Source organism: Pipra filicauda, unplaced genomic scaffold (assembly GCF_003945595.2).
Source record: "Pipra filicauda isolate LSUMZ 115617 unplaced genomic scaffold, ASM394559v2 scaffold14_size4853619_pilon, whole genome shotgun sequence".
Lineage (NCBI taxonomy): Eukaryota > Metazoa > Chordata > Aves > Passeriformes > Pipridae > Pipra > Pipra filicauda.
In genome coordinates, this window is record NW_024103985.1 from 783,588 (window position 1) to 807,740 (window position 24,153).

Here is a 24,153-nt window from a genome sequence, read left to right on the forward strand (position 1 = left end):
GAAGGCTCATGTCTTTCCTCATGAGTTCCTTTCTGAGCTTTAACACAACTAGTCAGTTTGCAATATCTCCATGGAGGGATCATTGTAATTGCCTTGTCTCAAAGTTGTCTTGTCTCTTGACTTGTGCCTTAAAGCTATGTGTGTAGGGAGGCATGGAATTCCCATCTCATTAGATATTTGTAAGGATAAGTTAGATGAGCATCCATCAGGAACGTGTAGCTGCTCAGTCTTGGGACAGGTGAGAGGATAAGCAGTGCTTCAGCCTTATTTGTGGATTCTTAAATAACATGGTTAGACATAATAAGTGGAGATGGGTGTGAACTCAGGTATTTAACAGTTTCTTACAGCAGGAGAACTTCAGGCAAGGGAAGCAGAGGGCAGGGTGGTACCTTTGGCACGAGGACAGGGACCATGCCTTGCTCCAGCTTCTGCCAACATTCACACCTGTCCATCCTTTTATAGTTGCCTGTAGCTCCTCTACCAGCATGTGACAGCAGACAGCCCTCCTGATCCTGTGCTAGAGCTGCCAGAACAGCAGACAGGGAGCTGATGAAGATAAACTGATGTAGGTATCCTCTCTTTTCCAGACTGGCTGGATGATGTGGAATTGGCTAGTGTCTGCACTTGCTACAGGAGCTTCAGTGGTCCTGTATGATGGATCTCCTCTAATTCCTTCACCAAATGTGCTCTGGGACTTGACTGACAGACTAGGGTATGTAAACAAGATTAAACAGAAGGATAATGGCATTTGCTTCTGTCACAATGACCGCATCCAAGCAATCTCACTAAAGGTGTTGTTCCCTTGGTCAGGAACTCGTACACAGCATGACATGGTTTGTCTTTTGACTTAGCCTTGATTGGAACTACTTTTAAAATTTTGTGCTAAAAACACTTTTTGAGAGAGCAGGAGAGACAAAGAGCTAACTGTTTCAAATTTGAGTCAAGTATTAGAATTCCAGGCAAACAAAGAGTTCTGGTTCAATAGTCAGTTTTCAAGAGCAGCCTTTTCAAAAGGCAGTAATTGGGAGCAATCTGACGAGTAATTTCTCAGTGCACTCAGAACTTAGTAAATAAGAATCCTTTTTTTCAAGCAGCTCAACGTAAGACTCAACATAGAACTTTGGCTTAAAGACATAAATTGACTGGAAAGACTCAGCAGGGTTGCTTGTATTTCCATACTTTGCTTTTTAATCTGTAATGCCTAATTCTTGCTGACAAGCTATTCTGTAATTGGTTTATACTGGTTTTTTTCTGCCTGCAAATGCTCAGAGTGCCCTTTCTTGAAGCCTAGAGAAATAGCAGGTATCACATAAAGCACTGCAAAACACTGTGGTGGTATTTAACTTTGTACGCTGGTTGAACTTCGTTTTTTTTGTTTTGGTTTTTTTTGGTAACTTTCCTATTTTGCCAACTGGATGTAAGCAGTAGGTTTGAATGTTATTACTGGTAAAATAAGTGTCATTTTTAATTGATAATGAAAATTAATTTGGTGGTAGAAAGTGGATGAGTGGAAAAGTGGAAAAGATTCACTTTCCAACTCTTGATAATTAATAATTTAAACCTCACTGTCTCTTGTGACATGTAATATTTAAAGACTGGCATTTTGTCTCTGGCTGTTATAACTGAAAGTTAATGCCTAGTCAAAATGCTTCCAGTAGAGAAACAGCACAAAACAAACCCACAAACTTGAGCCATGCCCCACCCCCTAAAAAAACCCTGGTAGAACAACAGGCAAAAAATCAGAATCGAGAAATAACACAGCTTATTTTTAAGCATTGTTTCTTTTCTACATGCCAAATCTGAGTGAAGATAAATGTGTCTGCATGTCTCACTTTTGTAATCTGGCGCTAAAAGCGGTGGCCATCTGGGTGGTACTTCATCATGCAGTCTGTTCCCAGCTCACTCATATGTTAAATATGTTAAAAAAAGGCTTCAACATGTGAAGACTACCTTGCTTCTTTGGAGATGCACCACACTTGCCTTCAGATACCCTGATGATACTGTAAGAATATGCAATCTCCTACTGCATGGCAAGAACTACTCAAGTGGACATCCATTAAATGATCTGTTGAAGTGAATTAGTGGATGGTGACTAAATGCAGTTATGTAGCATTTGGAAGGGAATAATAGGAGACTTGGCTCTACTGTGCTATAGAGGAAGTGTCAAACATTAAAAATAAATAGAGAAGTATTTTTTATTCTAATGTAAAATAAGCACTGATTGGAGACATGGAAGGAAAGAGATTATGTAAGCATAAAAATAGTTCACATGGTTGAGGTACATGGGAACTGAGGAGCAGTGTCCTGTGGGCTCTTGTGGTGGAAGGTTCCCTGCCCATGGCAGAGGGGTTGTGGAGCTAGGTGACCTTTAAGGTCCCTTCCAAGCCAAAGCATTCTGTGATTCTGTTGTGCTGTTCCCATGTGCCTGGTAAATTGCTCTATGCCACTGATGTGTTTGTGCAAGTAACCTGAGAGCTGAGAGTCATCCACCTGAATGGCAAAGGTAAAGCATCTCTTTTTGATAGTGTTGAAATATCTCCTTGCCTGGAAGTGTTCTACCTTCTATCTTGCCTTTGGAGTAAAAGCCAAGATAGCAGGATCTTATTTTTAAGCTCTGCTGGTGTCTGTATTGCCCATGTTCTGTGCACTGAGACTGTAGGCTTATCCTCATCTATTTTCTTGAGTCAGTTTATTCCTGAGTGAGTTTATTGCTGTAATATAAAATGAATTAGCAGAAGGCAGGGAAGAGGATTTCCTGAATGTTAGCAGAAACATTAAACTAGCACTTCTATCAATAGAGTAGGGAAGAGTCACAGCCTTTGTTTCAAGTTTTAATTCCATTGTATCACAGAGCTCTAAATAGACTTTGCAAGGGCAGGATTGAGTTGGGCCAAATTTCCTGTTTGTTTAGGCACCTGCAGTTCAGGCTTTCACCAGTGGAAACTGAAAAATCCAATCTCTGGAAAATCACTGAGTGCTGTCTCAGAGTAAAGTATTTTTTATCCAACTGTGGCCTGAAATGGCAAAGGTTTTCTGTGTAAGAGTGTACCAAGGCAACAGCTTTGCGTTACACAGCTTTGTGGCAATTATGACCCATTAATGAAGTAAACATTATAACATTTTCTGTTGTCTTTGGAGTGTTCTGCACTTACAAATTCCTGTAAGTGAAAGTGAATGATGTTTTCATGAGGTGGGAAAGCTTTGCTTAATATTTAAAGACAGAATGAAAAGTTTCAAAGCTGCAGAAGTGACACATGATCTGACTAATTTTGATAGTTCAAAAGGATGTGCCTTCTACTTAGAAAGCTTTAAGAGACTGCATTGTTTGACTAATCCACATACAGAGTGTCTAACAGCCTCTGCTTACAGCAGTGGGAATTGCACGTCTTTGGAATCTTAGCATATTTAAATATGTAAAACATTTAAACTTTTTTTTCCCTCTAGGATCACCATCCTTGGAACAGGTGCAAAATGGCTGGCTGTGCTAGAAGAGAAAAATTTAAAACCATGTAAGCTTCAAAAAGCTGGTGAATCCCTCCTGTCTTCCTTCCTACCTTTCCTCTCCTGGTTTTGGGCCTGTATCTTGTCACAGTCCTTTATGTAATTATGCTGTGTTGTAGTGACAAAGAGTTCGAAACCCTTGTAAAAATTATACATTAACCTGCGTTGATTTTTCTCCTTTCTAAGGTGAAACACACAATCTCCAAACACTCCACACTATCTTGTCTACAGGATCACCACTCAAATCTCAAAGCTACGAGTATGTCTACAAACACATAAAAAGCAGTGTCCTCCTGGGATCCATTTCAGGTGATGCTTTTATACTGCAGCATCTCAGTAATTCTCTTGATTGCCTGTGCATTTCCTTCTTGCTTACTTGTGCTGTATGTTTGGGAAGCTTAAGCCTTGGATCATTTGGGAATGGTTATAGTTAAACTGAAATGAACTGTCTTTTTAGTGCAGAGATTTTTCTGCATAATTCACTGTGCCATAATGAAACTCATACACTCCAAAAGGTTTTTGGTGGATGTTTTGGATCTTAGCTCTTTTTAAGTATGATCATTTATTTTGACTGGCTGTCCTTAGGGGTGGCAGGGTTGAGATCAAGAAAAGAGTCTATTAACCTGCAGAACATACTGTTCTGCAAATAGCTGACTTTAGCAGAAAATATCTCTTGGAGAATTCCCATTTCAGTTCTTTTGTGCCAAGTAATTGGCACTGCAGACAGATTTTTTGTAAATTATATAATTAGAGAAATATCAAGCCCCCATGCTGTGCAGTTTGTTGTGAGGAGTGCTGAGGCAACTTGTAGTCACATAAGATCCACCACAGCACTCTTCCTTTTGCTTTGTAACAAGGACTGCCTCTTTCAAAGGGCTTTTTAACTCAGTTTAGTTTGATTTTTTTTTTTTAAAGTATAACCATTCTGCTGAAGTTCTCAGACTCTGAGCTCAATAAGAGTAGTGCTGAATCTAGAACTTGCTACTACAGACATTAATAGACTCTAATGCAGAAGCCTATTTTTGAGTAAAGCTAGCATGATTGATTTGTGTCTTAATTCCTCTTCTTTGAAGTCCTAGAAAGACTATAAATATTCCAGTTAAGTAAGCACTTTGACAGTATCTATTTTTCTTAAGATAATTGTTCATCCTATAGGCATGGCTCCCCTCCTGCTATGCTAATAAGATATAAAAGCTAAGTAAATGTTGAGTGGAATAGCTTGACTGGTTACTTTAATCAAAACAAACAAGAAAACATTTCTAGGTAATTCTCTGAATATCTTAAGTTTGTAAACTAGGGCCTGTTTATTTTCTCATTCTTCTATAAGTGGAAATATCCTTAAATGAGATTAAAGAAAATGTTGAAAGGAGAAAAGTTATGCCTGAAGGGGTAGTTCTGCATGAAAGGCATACATATATAAAGACATAAAGCAAGGAAGGAAGTCTTTTATTAAAAGTCACAACATTATCGTGGATAATACTGTTTGGTTTATGGTGCTTAATGTGGATCAGAAGCATTTGGCAAAGGTGGCAGTTTACTGCTCTAGAGTTCAAAGTACTGTATATTCTAAATGGACTTCTTTTATTATAGGTGGAACAGATATCATTTCATGTTTCATGGGTCAGAATGTTACAGTTCCAGTTTACAAAGGAGAAATTCAGGCCAGAAATCTTGGAATGGCTGTAGAAGCGTGGAACGATGAAGGTAACTATTATCCAAAACACTATGCATGCTTATAAAACAAAGTAGTTACATGACCTTAATTTTCATTCATCAGATGGGTCAACAGTCAGCTGTTAATGTGATTCCACTTTAGAAACGTGTTCCACAAAAGCTGCATATGGATCCATCTGATCTGGATTTTAAGGGACTCCAGTGAAGATAATAGTCCTTCCTTTTCTATTACTCTGCTAAAGCACATCAAGGCCAAATTCCAGCTTTTGGTGTGTGTTCCCTAGCTGTGTTGCTGGGCATGCCAGGCTGGCTTCCACCCTGTGGTGTAACTCTCCTGAAGTTACTGAGGTTAAGATAGGGATGATCTTAGTAACTGAACACCAGTTGAAACCAAGACCAACAGTCACAGCATGTCTCATACTTACACCAACATCTGGCTGTAATAATAAGTGAAAACTGTAGGTGCTCTTTGCTTTGGTACCCTCTTATTTACAGAAGGGAAATGCAGAAAACACTTCTTTGTTTGTAAACAGGAAAACCAGTTTGGGGTGAAAGTGGAGAGCTGGTTTGTACCAAGCCTATTCCCTGTCAGCCCACACACTTCTGGAACGATGAGAATGGAAGCAAATACAGGAAGGCTTATTTCTCAAAATTCCCAGGTATGTCATGAAGGGCTTTGGATATTGCTTAGACTGGCCAAGGATCCAGATTGTGTTGCTGTTCCTAGCAAGGCACAGGTTTATTTGCTATTGCCCAGTGACAGGCATGTGCAGCTTTGAATTTCGATTCCCAGGGTGAGAACCCCACAGCGTGTTTCATATCATCTCACTCTGTTTTCTAGTGCTTTGTTTTGATTATGGATCCAAATCAAACTAGTAAGAACCTCTGCAAGGCTCTAATCCCATTTTGCTGCTTTCATTAGGCAGATCTGACTGTCACAGCCTCCCAGACTGCAGTGCAGACACAGACTGCTTGGCACGAGTGTGAAATGGAAGTGCTGAATAGGTCAGGTAGCAATCAGCTATTAATGAGTCCTACTGCACCTCTGCCAGACTGCTCCTGCCTAGCTGGAGGAGTGAATCCCAAGGGATAAGTGCTGACCTGCTACCTCATTAGCATGAAGATTAAGTATATGCTGCCTCAAACATGCATATTCTGCATTCATAGTCTCCTACAGAGCAAAGGAAGAGGCACTGTGGGCCAGAGGCTTTCTTCCTAATAATTGTGGAGGACTCTGCTCATCCAGGGCTTTTCCTGATGTGGCACAGTGATGCTGAAATCCCTGCTGCCTCTTGGGCAGGGATTTTATAGGAGCAGGATCTCCAGCTGCTGTGTTTTGGAGATGGAAGCTTTTTTAAAAATAGCAGCAATACAGAGTGGATTCACAAGAGAAGTCAGATGTTTAGCAGGAGATAATCTTATAGGAAAATTGAGGGAATGTGGAAGTTGCAGTCTGCATGTAAGCCTGACAGCAGTAAATAGAAAAAATGTGTGTGACAGTTGTTAGACTGAAATCACTGTGGTCCAGAGGTTCTGTCTTTCTTTGTAAATGGACTTAAGGCTGTAACAATTAAGTTAGAAGATGGTCTTACTTGCACATGCATGTGAGGTTGGAATTTTTCTCTAGAAAAACTTGAGTAGAATTGGCTTGTACTTCTGGTTTTGGCAGGCTGTGTAGCAGTATCAATTTTAAAAATAATACAGAAGTCATTCTAGCTCCAAAAAGTCAAATCAAATTTTACATTAACACAGATCAAGAACATTAAGCACATAAGCTCCCTAGGGAATTGTTGAGACCTATTATGCAAGTCCAGAAAATTTCTTGCACAGAATTTTACATTCTAAAAGAAGTGGATCAAGAAAGACTGGTGGGAATATTGTTACCTTTGTGGAGGATTCTTCCAGTTTGCTCAAAATGTGGTGTTCAGAGGAGCTATTCATCTGCTTTGTAAAAGGATGCTGTATAGTTATGCAAACAAAGAATCAGAAGATAATGTGGAGTTTGATCCTAACATGTGAGCTGCTCCTGGGTGTGCTAGCTCTTTGTAGTAAATGCAGTATGAATTGTTTGTGTAGTTAAATACTGCTACGCTTGCTGTGGGTAGTTCTCAAAGCATATCAGATAAATTATACTTAAGTATGTATTTTATTAAGTTAATGTGAGTTGAGTTACACAAATGTCTACTGTGACTGGATGAGTAAGAAATCAGCTGCTTAACCTCTGCCATTCCCTAATAGGTGTCTGGGCCCATGGTGATTACTGCAAAATTAATCCCAAGACTGGAGGAATTGTCATGCTGGGCCGCAGGTAAAGTGTTTTGAGTAAACAAGTGCTAAAATTTGCAATCTTCACTTTGGAGTATGATGTCCATGATTCTGTGTCACACCTGTTAGCTTTATATTTTATTTAATCCAGTATTGTGGATTTCAGACCTTAAATTAATCAGAGCAGCTGGATTAGAGGGAAGGGACTAAATTTCAAAGTTCTACACCACTTTTTTTATATGTGAACACAAGACAGTATTGGACTTTCTGCTTTCCATGGTTTATAATGATCACTTAATTTCAATTGAGAGTGCAGCACATTCAAGGTGGTGAATTGGGAGATTGTCCTCTGGTCTTGTCTTTAACATCGACTTGTTTTACAGCAAAACTTAATTATGGAAGGTCAGGTATTAAGCTGTGCCTGTTTTAGTGATCATTAGACATTCAAGATCACAATTGGGGCTGAATTTTCTGCTTGCATTTCAAAGCTGCTGTTTGAAACCAAGTTGAGTGAATGAATACTGTTGAGGTTCTTGGTACAGCTTCCTTTTAATGAGCAGAATGCCTTTGTGAATTAAGTCCTCTTACAATTCTGTTTGTGATGTGGCTGCACTTTCACTGCCTGAAATGTAGAGAGACTCGGTTAATTGCATTAATTTTTTTCTCTTCATCAAACTGTAATCACATTTTAATGCTTCTTTGTTTTGTTTGTCTGACTTTTCAGTGATGGTACATTAAATCCAAATGGAGTAAGATTTGGAAGTTCTGAAATCTATAACATAGGTATGAAATCAACTTTCCACCTCTTTCAGCTATGCCATCGTTGCCTTAAATCTGAAATCCAAGCATTATAAAGTGCTTGAAAGGATTAAGTAATCAAAGACTTGCTGTCTTTCAGACGAAAGACAATACAGAGTATATTAGCATTAGCAAAATTTGGTTTTGTGAACTTGAAACTGGTTGCTTTCCTGAAGTATGTGTAGGGTGGGAGATGACTAGTTGAGATTATACAAAAGCAACATCTTAAGGAGCATATAGTAAGGCTTTACAGACTAATAGTATCATGCAGGTTTATAAGAGAACACTTAACTTGTCAGGCTTTTTTTTCTCCCCCAGACAAGCTCTTGACATTGTTTTTATTGTACCTTACCTGGTAATTAAGAAGCAGTTCTTGAGCTTGTGCTTTGTGCTTCAAAGATGTTGTGGCAGGTGGTGAAACTGTCCCTGCAAAGGTGCTAATCTGAGACTTAAGCACCTGTTGCCTCTTTGTTCTTGTGTCATCAGGCACATTATTCTCCTGTCTATGCATCTGTGAGGAAAGCCAAAGAAAATGGCTTAGTGTAAAAGCTTATTATCTGTCCCAAAAGCTATAGCAATTTTTTTTTTTGTTATGGACCTAAATGTATCCTTAAACCTGGATTTTCACCTGGGCAGGAGTTAAAATTTCAGAGCACCCAGAGGGGAAGCTGAGTGTAGGATAATCTAGGCAGGTTGCTTGTTTGCCTTTGCAGCTCTAGGGGAGGTGATTTTTTTTTTTTTTTTGATACAACCACAAAAAATGTGCATCACGAATGGTACATAAATACAAATACTAATAAGGACTTCCTCTTTATTTTCAGTGGAAGCCTTTGAGGAGGTTTCTGATAGCCTCTGTGTCCCTCAGTACAACAAAGATGGGGAGGAGAGGGTGATACTCTTCCTGAAGATGGCATCAAACCACACGTTCAGCAAGAGCCTGGTGAAGAGGATTCAGGACGCGATCCGGATCGCGCTCTCCGCCAGGCATGTTCCCAGCCTCATCCTGGAAACCAAAGGCATTCCGGTATGTCATGAAAAATGCTGCCTACTTTTTTCTTTGTCACCTTGAATAGTAATTAAGGAGCAGTTGTCACTGCTCTTCAAACCCACATACATGGAAATTTTAGCATCTCAAAAGTGTATTCGAGCTTTATAAATAGTTTGTCTATGTTGCCTAGCAACGTCTTTTCATCTCCTTTTCAGCTAAGCATGGTTTTTGTTTTTTAAATGTGTTGCATTTTCTCAGGAATATATCCTTAGCCTTTTAAAGGAAAATATTAAAAAGGTAACTTAATAGCTTTTCTTGATATCCACAAACTTATTTTGTTTCTGTTTTCCTGTTACAAGTGACATTCTTAGGAAAGCTGAGAGCACCCAGCAAATTCAGAAAATCATTTTGTAAATGATTTCACTTTTACATCTGTTTAGCTGCTTAAATGTAGCTCTATCACTCTTAACTGTAATAGTAATTAAAATTAAATTGTTGTGCTTGTGTGGGAGGAGAAGTTTGTGTAGCTCAGGGTTCTGCATGCTCAGTCTTCTGAAGCTGTTCTGCCACAGTGCTCGTTGTGTGAACTCTTTAGTTAGAATGTCTGTTTTTATAATCTTCTCTAATGCTACAGTCTCCTGAACAGCTCTGAGCAGCAGAATGGGGGTGGAGAGTGTAGGTTTCCCAAGTCCATTTGCACATAAACTTGAGTTCTCCATTTGATACTCTTGATACTCTTTTGCTGCCAGTGTGGGTTTCCCTGTGAAAGTGCTTTAGGGTTCAACACTACCAACCTCCGTGGTCCACATAGTGATCTGGTTCTGATCTGTTATTTCTGCTTCAAGCCACTGTTGGCAAATAGTACTTGGCTCAAAAGAGTGTTAAAAAATAAAAATCCCCTGAAGTTTAGGTTTTCTGGGCTGTAACTCAGCTTCTGCATGAAGTGTTGAACTTGTGAACTGTGTAAATCACCTGAATGTACAGCACAAAGTTGATTGTAGTGAGGTGTTTGTGATGGGCTGCCCCTCAGGAAAGCCTCCTCAGATCATTAATTAGTTCACACATTGACTGAATTGAGAATTGAGTGAATTTTAATTACCTTTCAGATAAATATGCCAGTGGTAAAGTGATCAAAGCTGTCTCCCATCTTCTAAAGTTTGCTTGGAAGGGAAACCTCCTATTTTCTCCTACTTTTAGAAATGTTTGCATCCTCATCTGCAAATACAATCTAATCCTGACACTGATTTCTGGTAGAAATAGTACAGCTGTGGTGAGGTGATTTAGTAATACAAAGAATGGCTTTAATGGGATATCCAGGTGTTAAAAAAAAAATGTAGTGCAAATCTATCTTGTCTTGTCCTGAGTAAGCACTCTGGTCATCATCAACAAGATTTACTGATTCAAGTAAACAAATTTGCTTTGAACACTCTGATCTTTGTGTTCTAAAGGGCAGAATTCCCCTGCAGGCCACTGAGATTTTCTGGTTTCTGGGCACTTGTGAAAATTAGTTTGCTAATCATTGAGGAGAAGGAAGAAGAGTGGTTAATCACCATGACTCAGGGGGGTTAGATTACACATGACTTCAGTAGATCTAAGAAGGACAAGTTTGGTTTAGCATCAGGATCAATATTGCAAGAGTGCATTGAGTTGAGGATTATTTAACTTGGCTCTGAATGATCTCTAATGAAAAATAGTGGTGCCTGGAGTTGAGTTTTCAGTGGTTTTGGAGGCCAGGAACAACCTGAGTTCTTTGATCAGCGGATTCATTAGTGTAAAGCAGGTGGGGATCCTGTTCCTAGAGCAGACAGACAAAATTAAGGAGATACTTAAAAGTCAGTTTTTCCAAGTTGACGCCCCAAAATGTCTGTGGTATCAGCACAAGGAAAGGGCTAATAAAGCCTTGGTGCCTGTAAAAGCAGAGACTGTCCAAAAAGGCCCTTGGCAGTTCCTGATCACATTGAAGTAGTTGTTCTTTCTCATACTTCACTAGGTAGAAATTAGTGCTCTGATCCCAAAAGGATAACAACTAGGGTTTTGTTTTTCTGCAGTGTCCTTACTTAGAGTAACACAATGTAATAGAATTTGTGTGATACATAAGTGGAGGTGAAACATGTTTCTTACACTGCATTTTGTTTGTTATGGTTTGTTTTGAAACATTTAACTATAGAAGACCAATTAAGCTCAGAGTTTCACTTTGCCCTTTTAGAAAAACTGTCCATTTAGGATAAAAAAAATCATGGTTTCTTTCTCCCAAATCCCAGTGCAGCTGGGCTTTGTTTTTTTATCCCACCCATACAGAACTAAAAATTGTTTGAAAATTGGATGTGTCAGAACACAAACATTAAATATTTTTAGTGTTTATACCATGATTCTGATCTGGGTTTGTTGTTTTATATTGGAGCTTGATTGTGTTCTCACAGTATTACCAACAGGAGTAATAAACTAAAATGACATATAAACTCTTTGAATTCCACCTACTCTTCAAGTGATATTTCAGAAGAAAGTACTTCAAATGTAACAGAAGAGAAGGCATTGTGCTTAAATTTTGATAGAGTTCTGGGATTGGTGGGGGGTTTCATGAATATTTCCGTAAAGCTGCTACATCAAAAAAAAAATGTAATTTTATCTTTGCTGGTTTTGTTTTTCAGTATACAATAAATGGGAAAAAAGTGGAAGTAGCTGTGAAGCAAATAATTGCAGGGAAAGAAGTTGAGCAGCGGGGAGCTTTCTCAAACCCAGAGGCTTTGGACCTGTACAAAAATATTCCTGAGCTTCAAGACTATTAAAGTCACTTATTTGGGTTTTTTTGCATCTGTCTTTGTTTTGTGTTTGTTTTGTATATACCAATACTGTATGTAAAGAAAAAACTCTATTTAATACCAGTGGTTCTTTTAAAAGAAAAAATATTTCATGAAGTGCATTATGAAAGGCTTGGGTAAAGCTTAGCTCCCTTTTATTGGTTAAATATGCCATATATTTTGGTGGGTTTTTTTCCAGCCTGGAAAGAGAAACTTGCCTGTTTTGATTTTTATATATATGTGTGCATCTTTTCTGGTTAGATTTACATCAGCCCATCAAATGGGAGCACTAATAGTTGCGGTTGCAGATAGAATATTTCTTTCATAAAATATTTGCTTTCTTTTTTTTAAACTGGATTTTTAGCAACGTTTTTCAATCCCATGTGTTTCAGTCACCTGTAAGGAACATACAGTGATTTTAACTCCTTGAACCCTGAAACATGCAAGTGGTTCTATATGTAGTGTGCATTTAAATGTTTTTATAAAGCCAAATCATAATGCACTAAACCCATTTGACTTGACTCAGAGTAATTTCAGTCTTGAAATATCTCACGGTACCCTTGAAGGTAATTGCTGCTTCATTTTGTGATGTAGCCTTCCTATTGTTTTAAACTTTTGGTTGGTAGACTTCTGGGGGCTCAGAAGGTGAGGGAGCAGTTGCCTCCTTGTTGCTGGGGTAACTCCAGGTTATTTCCATGGATTTTGCAGTCATTTCTCTGGATTAACATAATTGCAGGTGAAGAAGGCGTTTTGCTTCCTTGGTTGAAGTCCTTTATTGGCTCTAGGGCAGAGATCCCATATTAAGCTAACTGAGGAATTTCAGTGTGTTTGTTTATTAAAAGCTGATGGGTTTTGTAACTTTTTTTACAAAATGTCACATTGAAAGTGAAAGACAAGTGTTTTCTAGCTCTGTTTCCTTCCAGTTTATAAAGGGAAAAATACTGTAATGAGCATACTAAAACAGTAAAATGGAAGCACTAAAGTGTTTTGTTTTTCATAAATACAGTTGCAGTAGTTGTACCACCCTCTGGCATCCAGTGTCTCCTGCACTATTTAAATTTTGTGGGTGAAATATTATTGTACTTACAACTGTGTTGAATGCATTCAGCGTTGATAAAGAGTTAATTAAAATGAATTGATTCTTTATATATATAATTATATATTACTTCTGTTTCAACTGTTACTGTCTTATTTTTATTTTTCTTTAGAGTGGGTGTCATTGTTAGCTCAATTTGTTACCAATTTTAATGGTTTTAATTCAAGTCTGACTTACTACAGAACTTTCTCTGTCAGTTTTATCCTATTTTCTTGTACAGAGCCCAAGACACTGTGGACACCCCCCACACTCACTGGGGGTTTTAGAAATCCCTCATTAGCAAACGTGGCTTTAAATATGCTGGTACTTCCTATACTGTACCAAGTCAGCCCATGTTGGCATGGTAAATGTGGTAATACAAGTACCAATCACTCAGTAGAAAAGTGTAAAAAAAATGAGCTACCCAGCTGCCAATAACCTATGATTAAAGGTACTTTTAAATTCCTTCCCCCTCTGGCTTGCTACATATAAATTTTGCATTAACTGTGACTTTGTATTCATTAAAACTTCATTATATTGTTCTTTAATTCATGCAAAATGTGTGGAGTTTACAAAGCCCACAGATCCTTATTAATAAATCATTTTGGGATATTTAATTAATTAAAGATAGTTTAGAAGCACAGATACTTTAAGAACATATACAATGCCTGGAGGCTGCTTTTTAAATCCTTTATCCTGCTGGAAACACTGGAGAAAGTGTCATTAATGGATATAATTTGATCTCTTGCAAATGTCACATGTTGCAAAGCTTTTCCCAGACATCAGTTAAAAACAGAGAGATCTGCTTCTGTATTGCTCTGTGTACTGGAAGTGACTTTATATGGCCATAAAGCCCTGATGGGTCCTGCAAACTCTGCTGTGCCTCACCTAGTCAAGGGTCTGAGTTTCAGAAATGCTGGATGTTGACAGCTCCTGGAAGCCCAGAGATGAGAAAATCTAGAGATGAGGAAAGGTAAGTGGGTATTTGAAAGGAGGGCTGTGGCAGAGCTGGGAACACTGTCCACAATTCCACAGTGCAGCTCCTCCTGTTCCAAATCCTGTCCTCCAAACATCCAACTTGTATTTGCCTTTGCTTACCCATAGTGTAAGTGACCCATGTCTTTTTGGATGCTGCCATAGAGCCATGAGGATGGCTGTACTCCCTCCACCTGGGGGAAGGCCAAAATATCCCTGGCACAAAAGCAGGGAGATGAAGTCATCACGATTTGCAAAGGAAGAGGAGAGAGCATCACTTTCTGTTTCCCACCCAGGTGGGTGTTTTCTGGGACTCAGGCAGAGGGGAACTGCAGTCCAATTCGGTTTTAAGAATGTCTTTGCAGACTGGTGGCACCCAAAAGCTTTGCTGCAGGGTCTGGCATGGCACTGAGCTTTGGTACCATGGTGTGAGCAGCAAAAATTCCTGTGAGCACCAGGCTCTGCTGTGTTCCCAAGGCATAAGCTGGGCAAACCCTGCAGTGTGTGGCCAAGTTGATGGGTCACTGAGCTGCCTCGGGAGTTTTATCCAGGAAGACTTGATGCCTTAGGGCTTTCAGGATGTAATTAGTTGTACCTTGAGTGTGTAGCCCTCTTTTTTTTTTTTTGTTGCCTATTTATAATTTGAAGTTCACAGTGTTTTGCCTGGAAAGCTCCATGTGCAGATTTTAGTGGGATGTGTGGCATGCAAATAGATCTGGCTCTGGAAATGGCATTAAGCTCTGACTTAAATGTTGAACAGCAAAGCAATTAGAGCAGAGGAACTCCAGGCTAGGTGCTTTTCTTGCTCAGTCCTCAGCAAATTTGAGAGTGACTCTTGAATTATGGGATGGAATCAGCCCATTTGCCCTTGAGAGATGTGGTTTTATCACTCCCCTCTTAGAAATGTGCTTTTGTCAGCTCCTGTTAGAGCAGGTACTTTCCCCTCCCACTACCTTATGATTTCAATTAATTTCCCTGGTTAGTGGTGGTTCTCAACGAAATAAAATGAGCTGCTACACAGCAGCCCAAGCAGGGCATAGCTGATAAAATTGTTTATTGTTATGTGCAAGAGAAATCGGTTGTGTGAATTACTTATTCAGTGGTTTTAAAAACACAGGTAATTGCCTGATGGAATGCAACTTCCCCGGGGCCATTATTGTCTTTCAGTTTAGTGCATACATATTTAAAAGGATTTCATTTATGAGGCAGAGCAGTCAGTCACACAGGTAAATGGGCGTTAAAATTAGATTTAAAATGCATTAGGAAGGAGTACCAGGGTCCGAGTCTGTTCTTGAGACAGAACTTGTAGGCTTTTGGTCTGGGGGTAAACTGGTGTCTATAGGTAATGGGAAAACCAATGTCTATAAGGGAATGCTCTGGCTTGCCTTTGAGACCCTGTTCAGAGGTATTTCAGTACACAGGCAGGCTTTGGTCTTCCTACAGGGGACCTTTGGAGCTCTGCATTGAGCAAGTCTTCCACTGAAATGTTTGAGCTCGTTAGTGCTTTCCTGAGGTGTCAGTGTACTGGCTGGATCTTGTCCTACAGAGCTGAGGATAAACCTGAAATTGCTTAGTGCACCTTTAGCCCTTTGTGAGGAGGATATTTTTAGCTCTTTAATAACCAGGTCTTAGATAGCAACAAGACGCAACTTAATTTTCTTCTAGATCTTTTGTAGAAAGAGGAAGGCACGTGTCCTAACCTGTGTTCTTCCAGAAACAAAACTGGGGTAGGAATTGCTGTGAAGCATGGCCATGGTCCAGCATAGCAGCCTCAGAGCTGATGAGAGCACACACATTTTCCTTGCTGGGAATTAGGAGCGTTTTTAGATTCCGATAATGAGATAATCAACATCAATTTGAACATTTTAGCTCTACATGATCTGTGTGCAAAGCAGGGATGACTCTGTTAAGCAGAGGAGAGGGAAGCTGTCTCTGAGATGCTGTTAGTGAGTCAAAGAGTGTCTCGGAACAATTCCAGTTGCAGAACAATAAGATGTCCCAAAGTATTACTGCAGCAGGCTGCAGCTGTCCACATGATTCCTCACCACTGCCTCTGATGGCCGGAGAAATTCTTCCAAACCACCAGTCAGAGATGAACTCTAGTGATGAACCAGTGTTGGTGGGGTGGGGAAAACCTCGGCATGCCATTGTTTAACTGGGTTGTGTAGCACACCAGTGAGAGCTTAATTGGACCTTGTACTTCTTAATTAGAAGACAGTAATGAATTCTTGTCTTACTGCTTTTGACAAGTGGTTTTGAAAAGTTTAGGAGGCTTATCAGCATTCAGCCTGAGATTCCAGCTGAAAGGATAATGTCCCTTGGAAAAAGACATAATCTCCAGGATCAATAATTAGTTTACAATAGCATTTTAAAGTACACATGTAGAGGTTTGCATCAATAATGAGTCTGCTCAAAAAAAAAAAAACCTTTTCAGTTTTGTTCCCTCTTCTGTAGTGATTTAAAGGAAGTTAAGTTTTGGCTGCTATAGGGTAACAGTCCTGCTGGTGGGGATAATCATGGAATCATTGAATGGTTTGTGTTGGAAGGAACCTTAAAGATCACCTACTTTCACCTCCCCATTCTGTTTTAGTTTTACAAAGAGGTTGTTTCTAACATTTCCAGTCTATTGATTCACAGCCTGTGTTTTGACAAGGATTGGGAGGGTATTTCTCACTGTATGGCTCTGTGCCATTAGAAACATGGTTTGGCAATATTGTTCCCCAAAGCCCTGGGGTGGGATTAAGGAATCATTTAGGTTAGAAAAGACCTCTAAGAGTGAGTCCAACCATTAACCCAGCACAGTCAAGTCCATCACTAAACCGTGCCCATAAGTGCCACCCATTCTGGAAAATGGCTCAATCCCCACCTCGGGAATGAGAGGGCTGTTTATAGAAGCAAGTTCTAAGCTGAGTGGTGAGAGCTGGAATCAGTACCTCTGTGAAGGTGTGCAAGTGGGTAAGTGGGATGTGTGTGTCTAGGGCAGAAGAAGGGGAGGCTGGAGGAGGAGGTCACAGCAGTGCTCCTCACTCTGCAGCCCTTGGATGCTGTGGTGTTTGGGAACCTGTAGCCCAATGCCCATTCCTAGGAGCTGCCTGTTCACTTTGGCTTTGGTACTCCGGAAAATGTTTTGGAAGCTGTTTTCAAAACCCGGTCTCATTTAACCCATACATTTCTGTCCAATGCAGACAAGAGCTCTAGGGTTGCCAGCCTATTTTTAGTTAAGCCCCAGCTTAGCATGATGGGCTTTTTCCCTTTCTAAAAATCAGTTTATGTTGGGTTCTTTCTAGAGCAGCCAGAGGGAGGAGAGTCCCATCTGTTACCTCTTATTGTCTCTGCCTGTGTCTGCAACATCTTCCATTGCCCAGGAAAAGGTGGGTTTTAGGAGCTTGCTGAGATGTGAAGTTGAGTTTCCTTCTCTTGCAGTGGATTTTGAACTGATGGAACTTACCTGGCACAGCTGGTCCTGTGGGCAACTAGTGATGGGCTTGGGCCAGGCACAGACTATGGCAGTTCAGCAACTGGGGGGGGCTACACCCTGAAAACTCAATTACAATTAATTTATCTGACAGCACATTTATTTCCCTTTGAATGAGCAATATTTCTCTTCAGCTTATATTAGCTATGAAGAGGTTAAGTCTAAATGGAAATAAATTGCATAATAAGTGAATTGAAGGAAACTATGGGAATTTATGCTAGTTTAACTGACTCGGTTTAAAAGGTGAGCTGAGTTTAAACCAGTGTGACTTCAACCCTCTCCGGGGCTGAAGGAGGTGGCCTTGAGCGTACAAATGTGATACTCAACTGAGAATTTTAATTTGCCTAGTTCTCATGTATAATAAAATATGCTAGATACATGACACTTCATGAATTAATGCAGGAGTAGAAAGCATGAAGAGAGATTCTTGTACAGGATTTGTTCTTATAATGCAAATGCCAAGCAAGGCTTTAAATGGCCCTGGCTATCTGGAATCATGGAGCCTATTTCACGCTTCACTTAAGGGTTTGTTCCCATTTCCTTAACCTTTTCACTATTAGAGGGTGTGTGCATGTATGGGAGGGAGGCAAATTAGGAAGGAAATGCCCCAACAAGCAAAAGCTTATATAAACCCCTGCATGCATGTATGAGCTCTTAGCACATTGGGGGCCTTTGTGGAGGTTACCGAGTGATGAAGCAGTGGGAGAGCTCAGCCTGTCAGCCTCTGTCCTCAGGAAAGGCATTGTTGAACCCTGCTGGTGTGACTGGGATTACTGGGGCTGTTGGAGTGGGGAAGGAGAAGGCCTAATTGTTGTTCTTTGGATGATCTGCCTCAGAGGGATTTCTCTTTGACTTCATGTAATGGACAAAACATACAGGTATTGCCAGGGTTGGTGCAATGCAAATAATCTGTGTCTTTAACCCCAGGGGTTACATGTGCTGCTGGGCTGTTGGGACTCAGAGGCAAAGTGCTGCTGTTCTGCCTGGGATGAGGGAGGATACTCCTGGTGTCATGGGGAGAGCTCAGCTCATCCCTTCTCTGGGTTACTCTGCTGGTCACTCCATCTCTGTGCTGTGCCTGTACATGGGAGCTGATGGTGTCTTTGCCCTTCCTCTGCCTGACCTGCTCTGGTAACCCTTGCTCAGAGACACTGTCTCTTGCCACGTGTCAGTGCAGTGCTGGGCCCCCTCCCAGGCCCTCGGGTCCCATGTAAGGGAGAGATGGAAGTTCACAGGTGATGCAGCAGCAATGAACTCTGCATCTCTGCAGGAGAGATGGCTGGCCATGACACTCTGCATCCTCCTTGCCAAAACTCTCTCCTGCCTATGCTGAGGAAGGATCAGACCCTGCCCTGAGCAGCACAAGCCAAAGGCAGTCCTGACCCTGCAGTGTGGCTGTGCCAGCAGTTCCAGATGACATGAAAAGATACCTGTAGGAAAAACACCAAACCAAGGCTGATGGAAAGGTGAGGGAATGTGGAGGGCATCAAAGACAGCTACAAACCCCCACTGATACTGGGATATGATCACTTCCCATGTGAAACCTGTAATTAGACTGAGAAGAGGACAGCTGCTTCTGACGGCATAAAAATATTGAGACATGACTGCAAAAGCAGAGATTTTTCTCCTAATGCAGCTCAAATTAAAATGGGGGAGGGGGAATAGATTTTCATATCTCATAAAAATATTTCTTTTTTTTTTTTTCCCCTGAATCAGTTAATCCTTGAGAAGTAAAGCAGCTCTGTGAATGAGAAGAAAAAAAGTTACCCTCACTGGGATTACAGTGTTTACAGGCAGCAAGTGTGATCAATGCTAAGCTGTTTGATATCTCCAGTGATGATTCTCCTCCTCTCCCACCCTCTGCTCTACCCAGACCACGTGTACTTCATCCCTGCCCTGTGCATAGGACATTTGGCACCACGGGCTCCTGCTGAAAACCAGAACTTGCTTTCAGACTTCAAGGAGCTCTGGAAACCTCCAGACATACAAGAGAAAAGGTTGAATGCATTTCCTCCCTAGTTTAAATTTCTGTCTTTATTCCCTGATGCAAAACCTCAGTTCCCACTGAGTTCTAGGTGAAATAATTACTTTCATGTACAAACAGGAGCAAAAGAAGTTTTTAAGCAGTGTGGAGTCTGATGTGAGAATTCTATTAGGTTTCAGTGGGTACCTGCTTGACCTTGTAAATTGAAACTCTGAAGGGTCACTGTGTCTTCTCATGGTATTTAATTTTCTGTGCTTCAGCAGCAGGGGGTGAAAGGGAGCTGGAATAGGTTTATTCAAATCTGTGTAGGAACTGAATGAGACAAAAATAACTATTTTTTAAAAATGGCACTAATCAGAGCATTGCTCTTTCTGTTCTTCCTCACCTCTGCCTTTTTGGCTCCTGAACCAGGTTTGAGTATTGACAGGACAGATCAGCTTGTTGGGGTTTATGAAATCCTCTGTCTCCCCCACATGCTTGTTTTTCACTTTTAGGATTATAATGGAGACCTTGATTTGTATCATAACGATGAAGTTGGGAATATAATATAATGGCCACTCTGAGCTGCCTCACTAACAGGCTAATTCCTGAATTTAGGATCACTGTAAATGCCATGTATGTTCATTAAAGGCATTAATGTAATTAATAATAAAGAAAATGCCAGGTTGATATAATTTGGCTTATTACCTATTCCCAAGAACATCAGCTCCTGGGAAGAAGCATTTTGGTGGCAGGGAGTGGCATGATTTACTGCCACCTCCCATTGCCCCTCTCCCAAACCTCCAGCACATTCGTTATGCCTCAAATATTCTTACATTGAGTTTTTTTCCATTGGTCTAATTATAAACTTCATTATAATTGTTCATTAGTTTTATTTTGTTCAATTAGCTTAACAAGTTGCCAGATGAAATACAAGACTGGCAATTAGCTTGATCTAATCGTAATGAGCCACTCAAACTGGGTCACCAAATATGTTCGTTTATAGCACTTTTTTTTTTTTCCCCCCAGTTGGTGAAAAATAACAAATATTCAGAGCATCTCCTGATCTAAGGAGTGGAAACTTCCCAGTAATTTATTAGAGTAGAAAAAGAAAATCAGTTGTTCTGCTCTTGGTAGCTCAGCAAGGTGCAGCCCAGGTACCTGAGTTGCCCTGGCTTACCCAGACATGGGCAGCAGCTGAATGGGGCCGCTGGTACCTCGTTGAGCCCTTGTCCTGCTGAATAAAATGAGTCACTTGAGCTGCCAGGAGGGAGGTCAGCTCTGACCTAATGTCTGTTTATCTCCTCAGATCCCAGAGAATTCCACGTTATAGTGGCTTGTGGCAGAAGGGACCTTGAAAGATCATCTAGATTGCACCTGGCTGGTGCTCCAAGGGACAATGACAACAGTGCTGTGCCCTGGTGGAAGCTGAAAGGTGAAACTGTGCTGCCTAAAGAGGGGAAAAGCCCAATGTGAGCTGAGCTGCCCCTTTTGGTGAAGGGTCTTGGGAGGCTTTGGGCAGCCCAGGAACTTGGTTTGAGCCACTCTGGTAGGATGGTTTTGGCCATGTTCAGCCCTGCACAGCAGTTGGTTTTGCTGTGAGCTTTGGATAACCCTGAGCTTTCTTTTTTTTTTTTTTTTCCAGACTTCCCTTTTGCCACGCATTGCTCAGATCGGCTCCTGTTAAGTCGCTGCTTAGCAGCAGCTCCTGGCTTGTATGGTCCAGTGGCTTACAGCAACCTCTCTTGGAAGATAATTTGGGCAGGAGAGATTATTTGGTATGAATAATTCCTCCAGCATGCTAGGCACATGACATCTAAATCACAACTAAATTGCAGGGATGAGCCGCATAGCGGTGGCTCCTTAGCAAACTTAAGTGGTGGCATTTAGAAGATTCAGCCCCGGACTCGGATTTCTCTGGGATCTTGTCCTGCAGCTGACAACAAAAAAACCACAATGAAATATTTAAACCAGCACCGAGAATACAACTACCTCTAAGTAATTCATAAAACACTGCTCTGATGTCAAGAGCAAGGGCTGATGAAGCCGTGTGCCAGTCCGAATCCATACCTCTTCCCTGGAAAATCTTGTCTACCAAGCCCATCCCTGACAGACAGATGAGTTTGGCGGTCTATTAGTGCAACCTCTTAAAATTTCAGGCAGGGACTTTGTTCCATGCAAGAAGGGGGCGAGGAGGTGCTCGTCCTCGTGGAAAGACAAATCCCCCACCTCAGCGCACCGACAGCCGCTCTTTGCTCCTGAAATCCCCTTTGATGCGGCGCTGTCTCTTGGCTCTATCTCTAATTATCCGCGCTGCCAGCTGGGACGCGGCGGTGTCAGCGCTCCGCTCGCTGAGCGGGCTCAGATTAAAGACCCCGAAGGCGCAGAACGGGAGGAAATTCACACCTCTGCCTTTCGCGCCGCAGACAGATCCCTCAGCTCTTCAAACGCCATCCAAAGGCATGTCTTCGACTTAATGAACGCACCCGGAGGTAGCGGCGGCCTCTGGGGCTGCTGCAAACACGCGCACACCCCTTCCAGAGCATCCTCACGGCGCTTTTCGCTCCAGCCTCCGCACCCCGACCTGACCCTGTGCTGCACCGGGAAAGCCTGAGCGCTTTAATGAGCGGAGGGATGCAGGAGCATCCGCTATGCCATTGGATGTCCCCTGCCTGCCTGGAACAGGTGACACCAGGCACAAGGGAACAATTCCAGAAGCTGGGATGTGTCCATGTGTCTCCCCCCGGTACTTGTGGGCTGTGACCCAACAAGCGCCAGCAGGACCCGTCTGCCCAGTGCCAGGAGAGGACTGCACTTGAATAAGTCCTGTGAAGAAACATCTCTACTCTTAATTCACTTTTCTCACCTTATATTAGTTTTATTCCTGCTGGGTTTTAATCAGGCAGGGGCAGATGTAAACAGACTTGTAATACGCTGCTGAAATCGCGAAAGGGCTGTCTGACACGTGGCTTTGCATTGATTCAAGTAGTTACAGTCATAATATCCATTAATTTTTGTAGTGCTCCTGGGGGCAAAAGTCTCTCCTGTTCATTAGAGAGACCTGAATTTCTAAGGATCCCGGTGTTCGACACAGCCTGTTTGGCACTCCTGCTGTGAAAAAAATCCCCTTGTTTACACAGCTGATGGCCTGGGGTGGGGACGGTCCTGGCACCGGGGCCACCTCCCCTGCGTTTTATTTAAGGCTCTGAAATGCTCCTGCTTCGAGATCCCAGAGCACTGCTGAGAGGCGAAGGGTTGGCGGAATGCTTAAAAAAAAAAAAAAAAGCCACATATATTCCAGGCAAAAATTTTCTCAGTATAAATGTTGAGGCAAAGCGGCGTCACAGATGACAGGTCTTCAAAGCCGAAGCACGAGCTACGCTCGGGGAGGGAGGAAACCAGGCAGATCCCTCTGCCTTGATTAGCGAGGCTTTCCAGGCGCCGGCTCGCTCCCTTTCTGTCTCCGGGCTGCCTTTGAAACAACCCCTTTGACGGCTTCAGGCATTTCTTAGTTTAGCTGAGAATGAGCGAACATAAGAGAAGAAATCTGTAAGAATGACAGGGCCTGCGTGTGTCTTTTATATGCATTTCTGGAGCACAAAGACTGTTTTAATGAGCCGGCACATGGCTTTGTGTGACTCCTGTTTTTAGCAACTCTGCGGTGATGGAGCTACCTGAGAAGTTTCCCGGCTGTGGCCTTCATGGAAAATGCTTCATTTTTTGGGTTGGTTTTGTTTTCTATGGAAAACCAGGTCCTGACTGATGGAGGAGTGCAGGGGCAGGAGCATCTGCTGGTCCCAATGGCACAAGGTGTTTGGGGGCTGAGCTTTCCTTACCCTCTCCAGAGCAGCTCCTCCAGGCACTGCTGTGTCCCTCCCACCCCCACAGCGTTTGCCCTGTGCCCTGCAGTGGGTGCAATATCTCTCTGTTTTTAAGCATCACTCCTTTGCTTTGCAGGGAGAACTGGAAGCAGGTGTGGGTGCCCAGGCTGAGGCCAGAGGAGGACTGCATGGTACCAGCATCTCCATTCAGGTCCATGTGGCCTTTGTGGGTGTGGGCAGACCCAAAAATATTAATTAAAAGCTCTTCTCTGTAATGTTCCAGGCAGCACAGCTCTGAGCAGGAGAGCTGAGACATCCCTGCAATCTGCACTTTGGCAGCTGCTGGGAGAAAGAGCAGAAGGTTTCTCAGAAGGAGCAGAATCAGGGCTTGTCTTTGCAACCCGGCCGTGGTTCCAAGTGGTAAATGAAGGACATATGATGGAGCAGCCACAGGCCCCAGGTTCACCAGAGGTACCGGGTATTTTATTCATTCAGAGGCATCAGAAAATGATGTAGCCAAAACATGGTATGAGATCGTTTCTCTTTATTTTGGCAAAGCTGAGAGAGTAACTCGGGTTCCTCATAATTATGCAAATAACAGCATCTACATGGCATCTGACTGATTTTCTTCATACGCAATTATTTCCTTAAAGAATACGACTGGATATTAGGAAAAATAAAGAATAATCAAAGAATGCTTTATGATATCAATTTCTGAGGGGCCTTGGGCTCCCGTTGTTTTCCTAAAGATATTAAATTGGCTTGTGAGAAGTAGATCACACGTTTAGAAATGTGTGCTGGCTGAAGAAGTGAGTTGCAG

At 41.7% G+C, this 24,153-nt stretch overlaps 1 protein-coding gene across 1 annotated transcript in view; it reads left to right on the plus strand.

Annotated features, from left to right (window-relative positions):
- AACS (acetoacetyl-CoA synthetase) overlaps window positions 1–13,207 on the plus strand; it is a 40,157-nt gene extending 26,950 nt beyond the window's left edge. The window contains exons 10-18 of the mRNA XM_027732993.2: window positions 588–712; window positions 3,445–3,509; window positions 3,688–3,810; window positions 5,092–5,205; window positions 5,709–5,834; window positions 7,414–7,483; window positions 8,165–8,223; window positions 9,060–9,262; window positions 11,875–13,207. Of these exons, the coding sequence (XP_027588794.1) occupies window positions 588–712; window positions 3,445–3,509; window positions 3,688–3,810; window positions 5,092–5,205; window positions 5,709–5,834; window positions 7,414–7,483; window positions 8,165–8,223; window positions 9,060–9,262; window positions 11,875–12,012 (1,023 nt within the window). The 3' untranslated portion in view covers window positions 12,013–13,207. The remainder of the gene's footprint in view (window positions 1–587; window positions 713–3,444; window positions 3,510–3,687; window positions 3,811–5,091; window positions 5,206–5,708; window positions 5,835–7,413; window positions 7,484–8,164; window positions 8,224–9,059; window positions 9,263–11,874) is intronic.
- The last annotated feature ends 10,946 nt before the right edge of the window (window positions 13,208–24,153 follow it).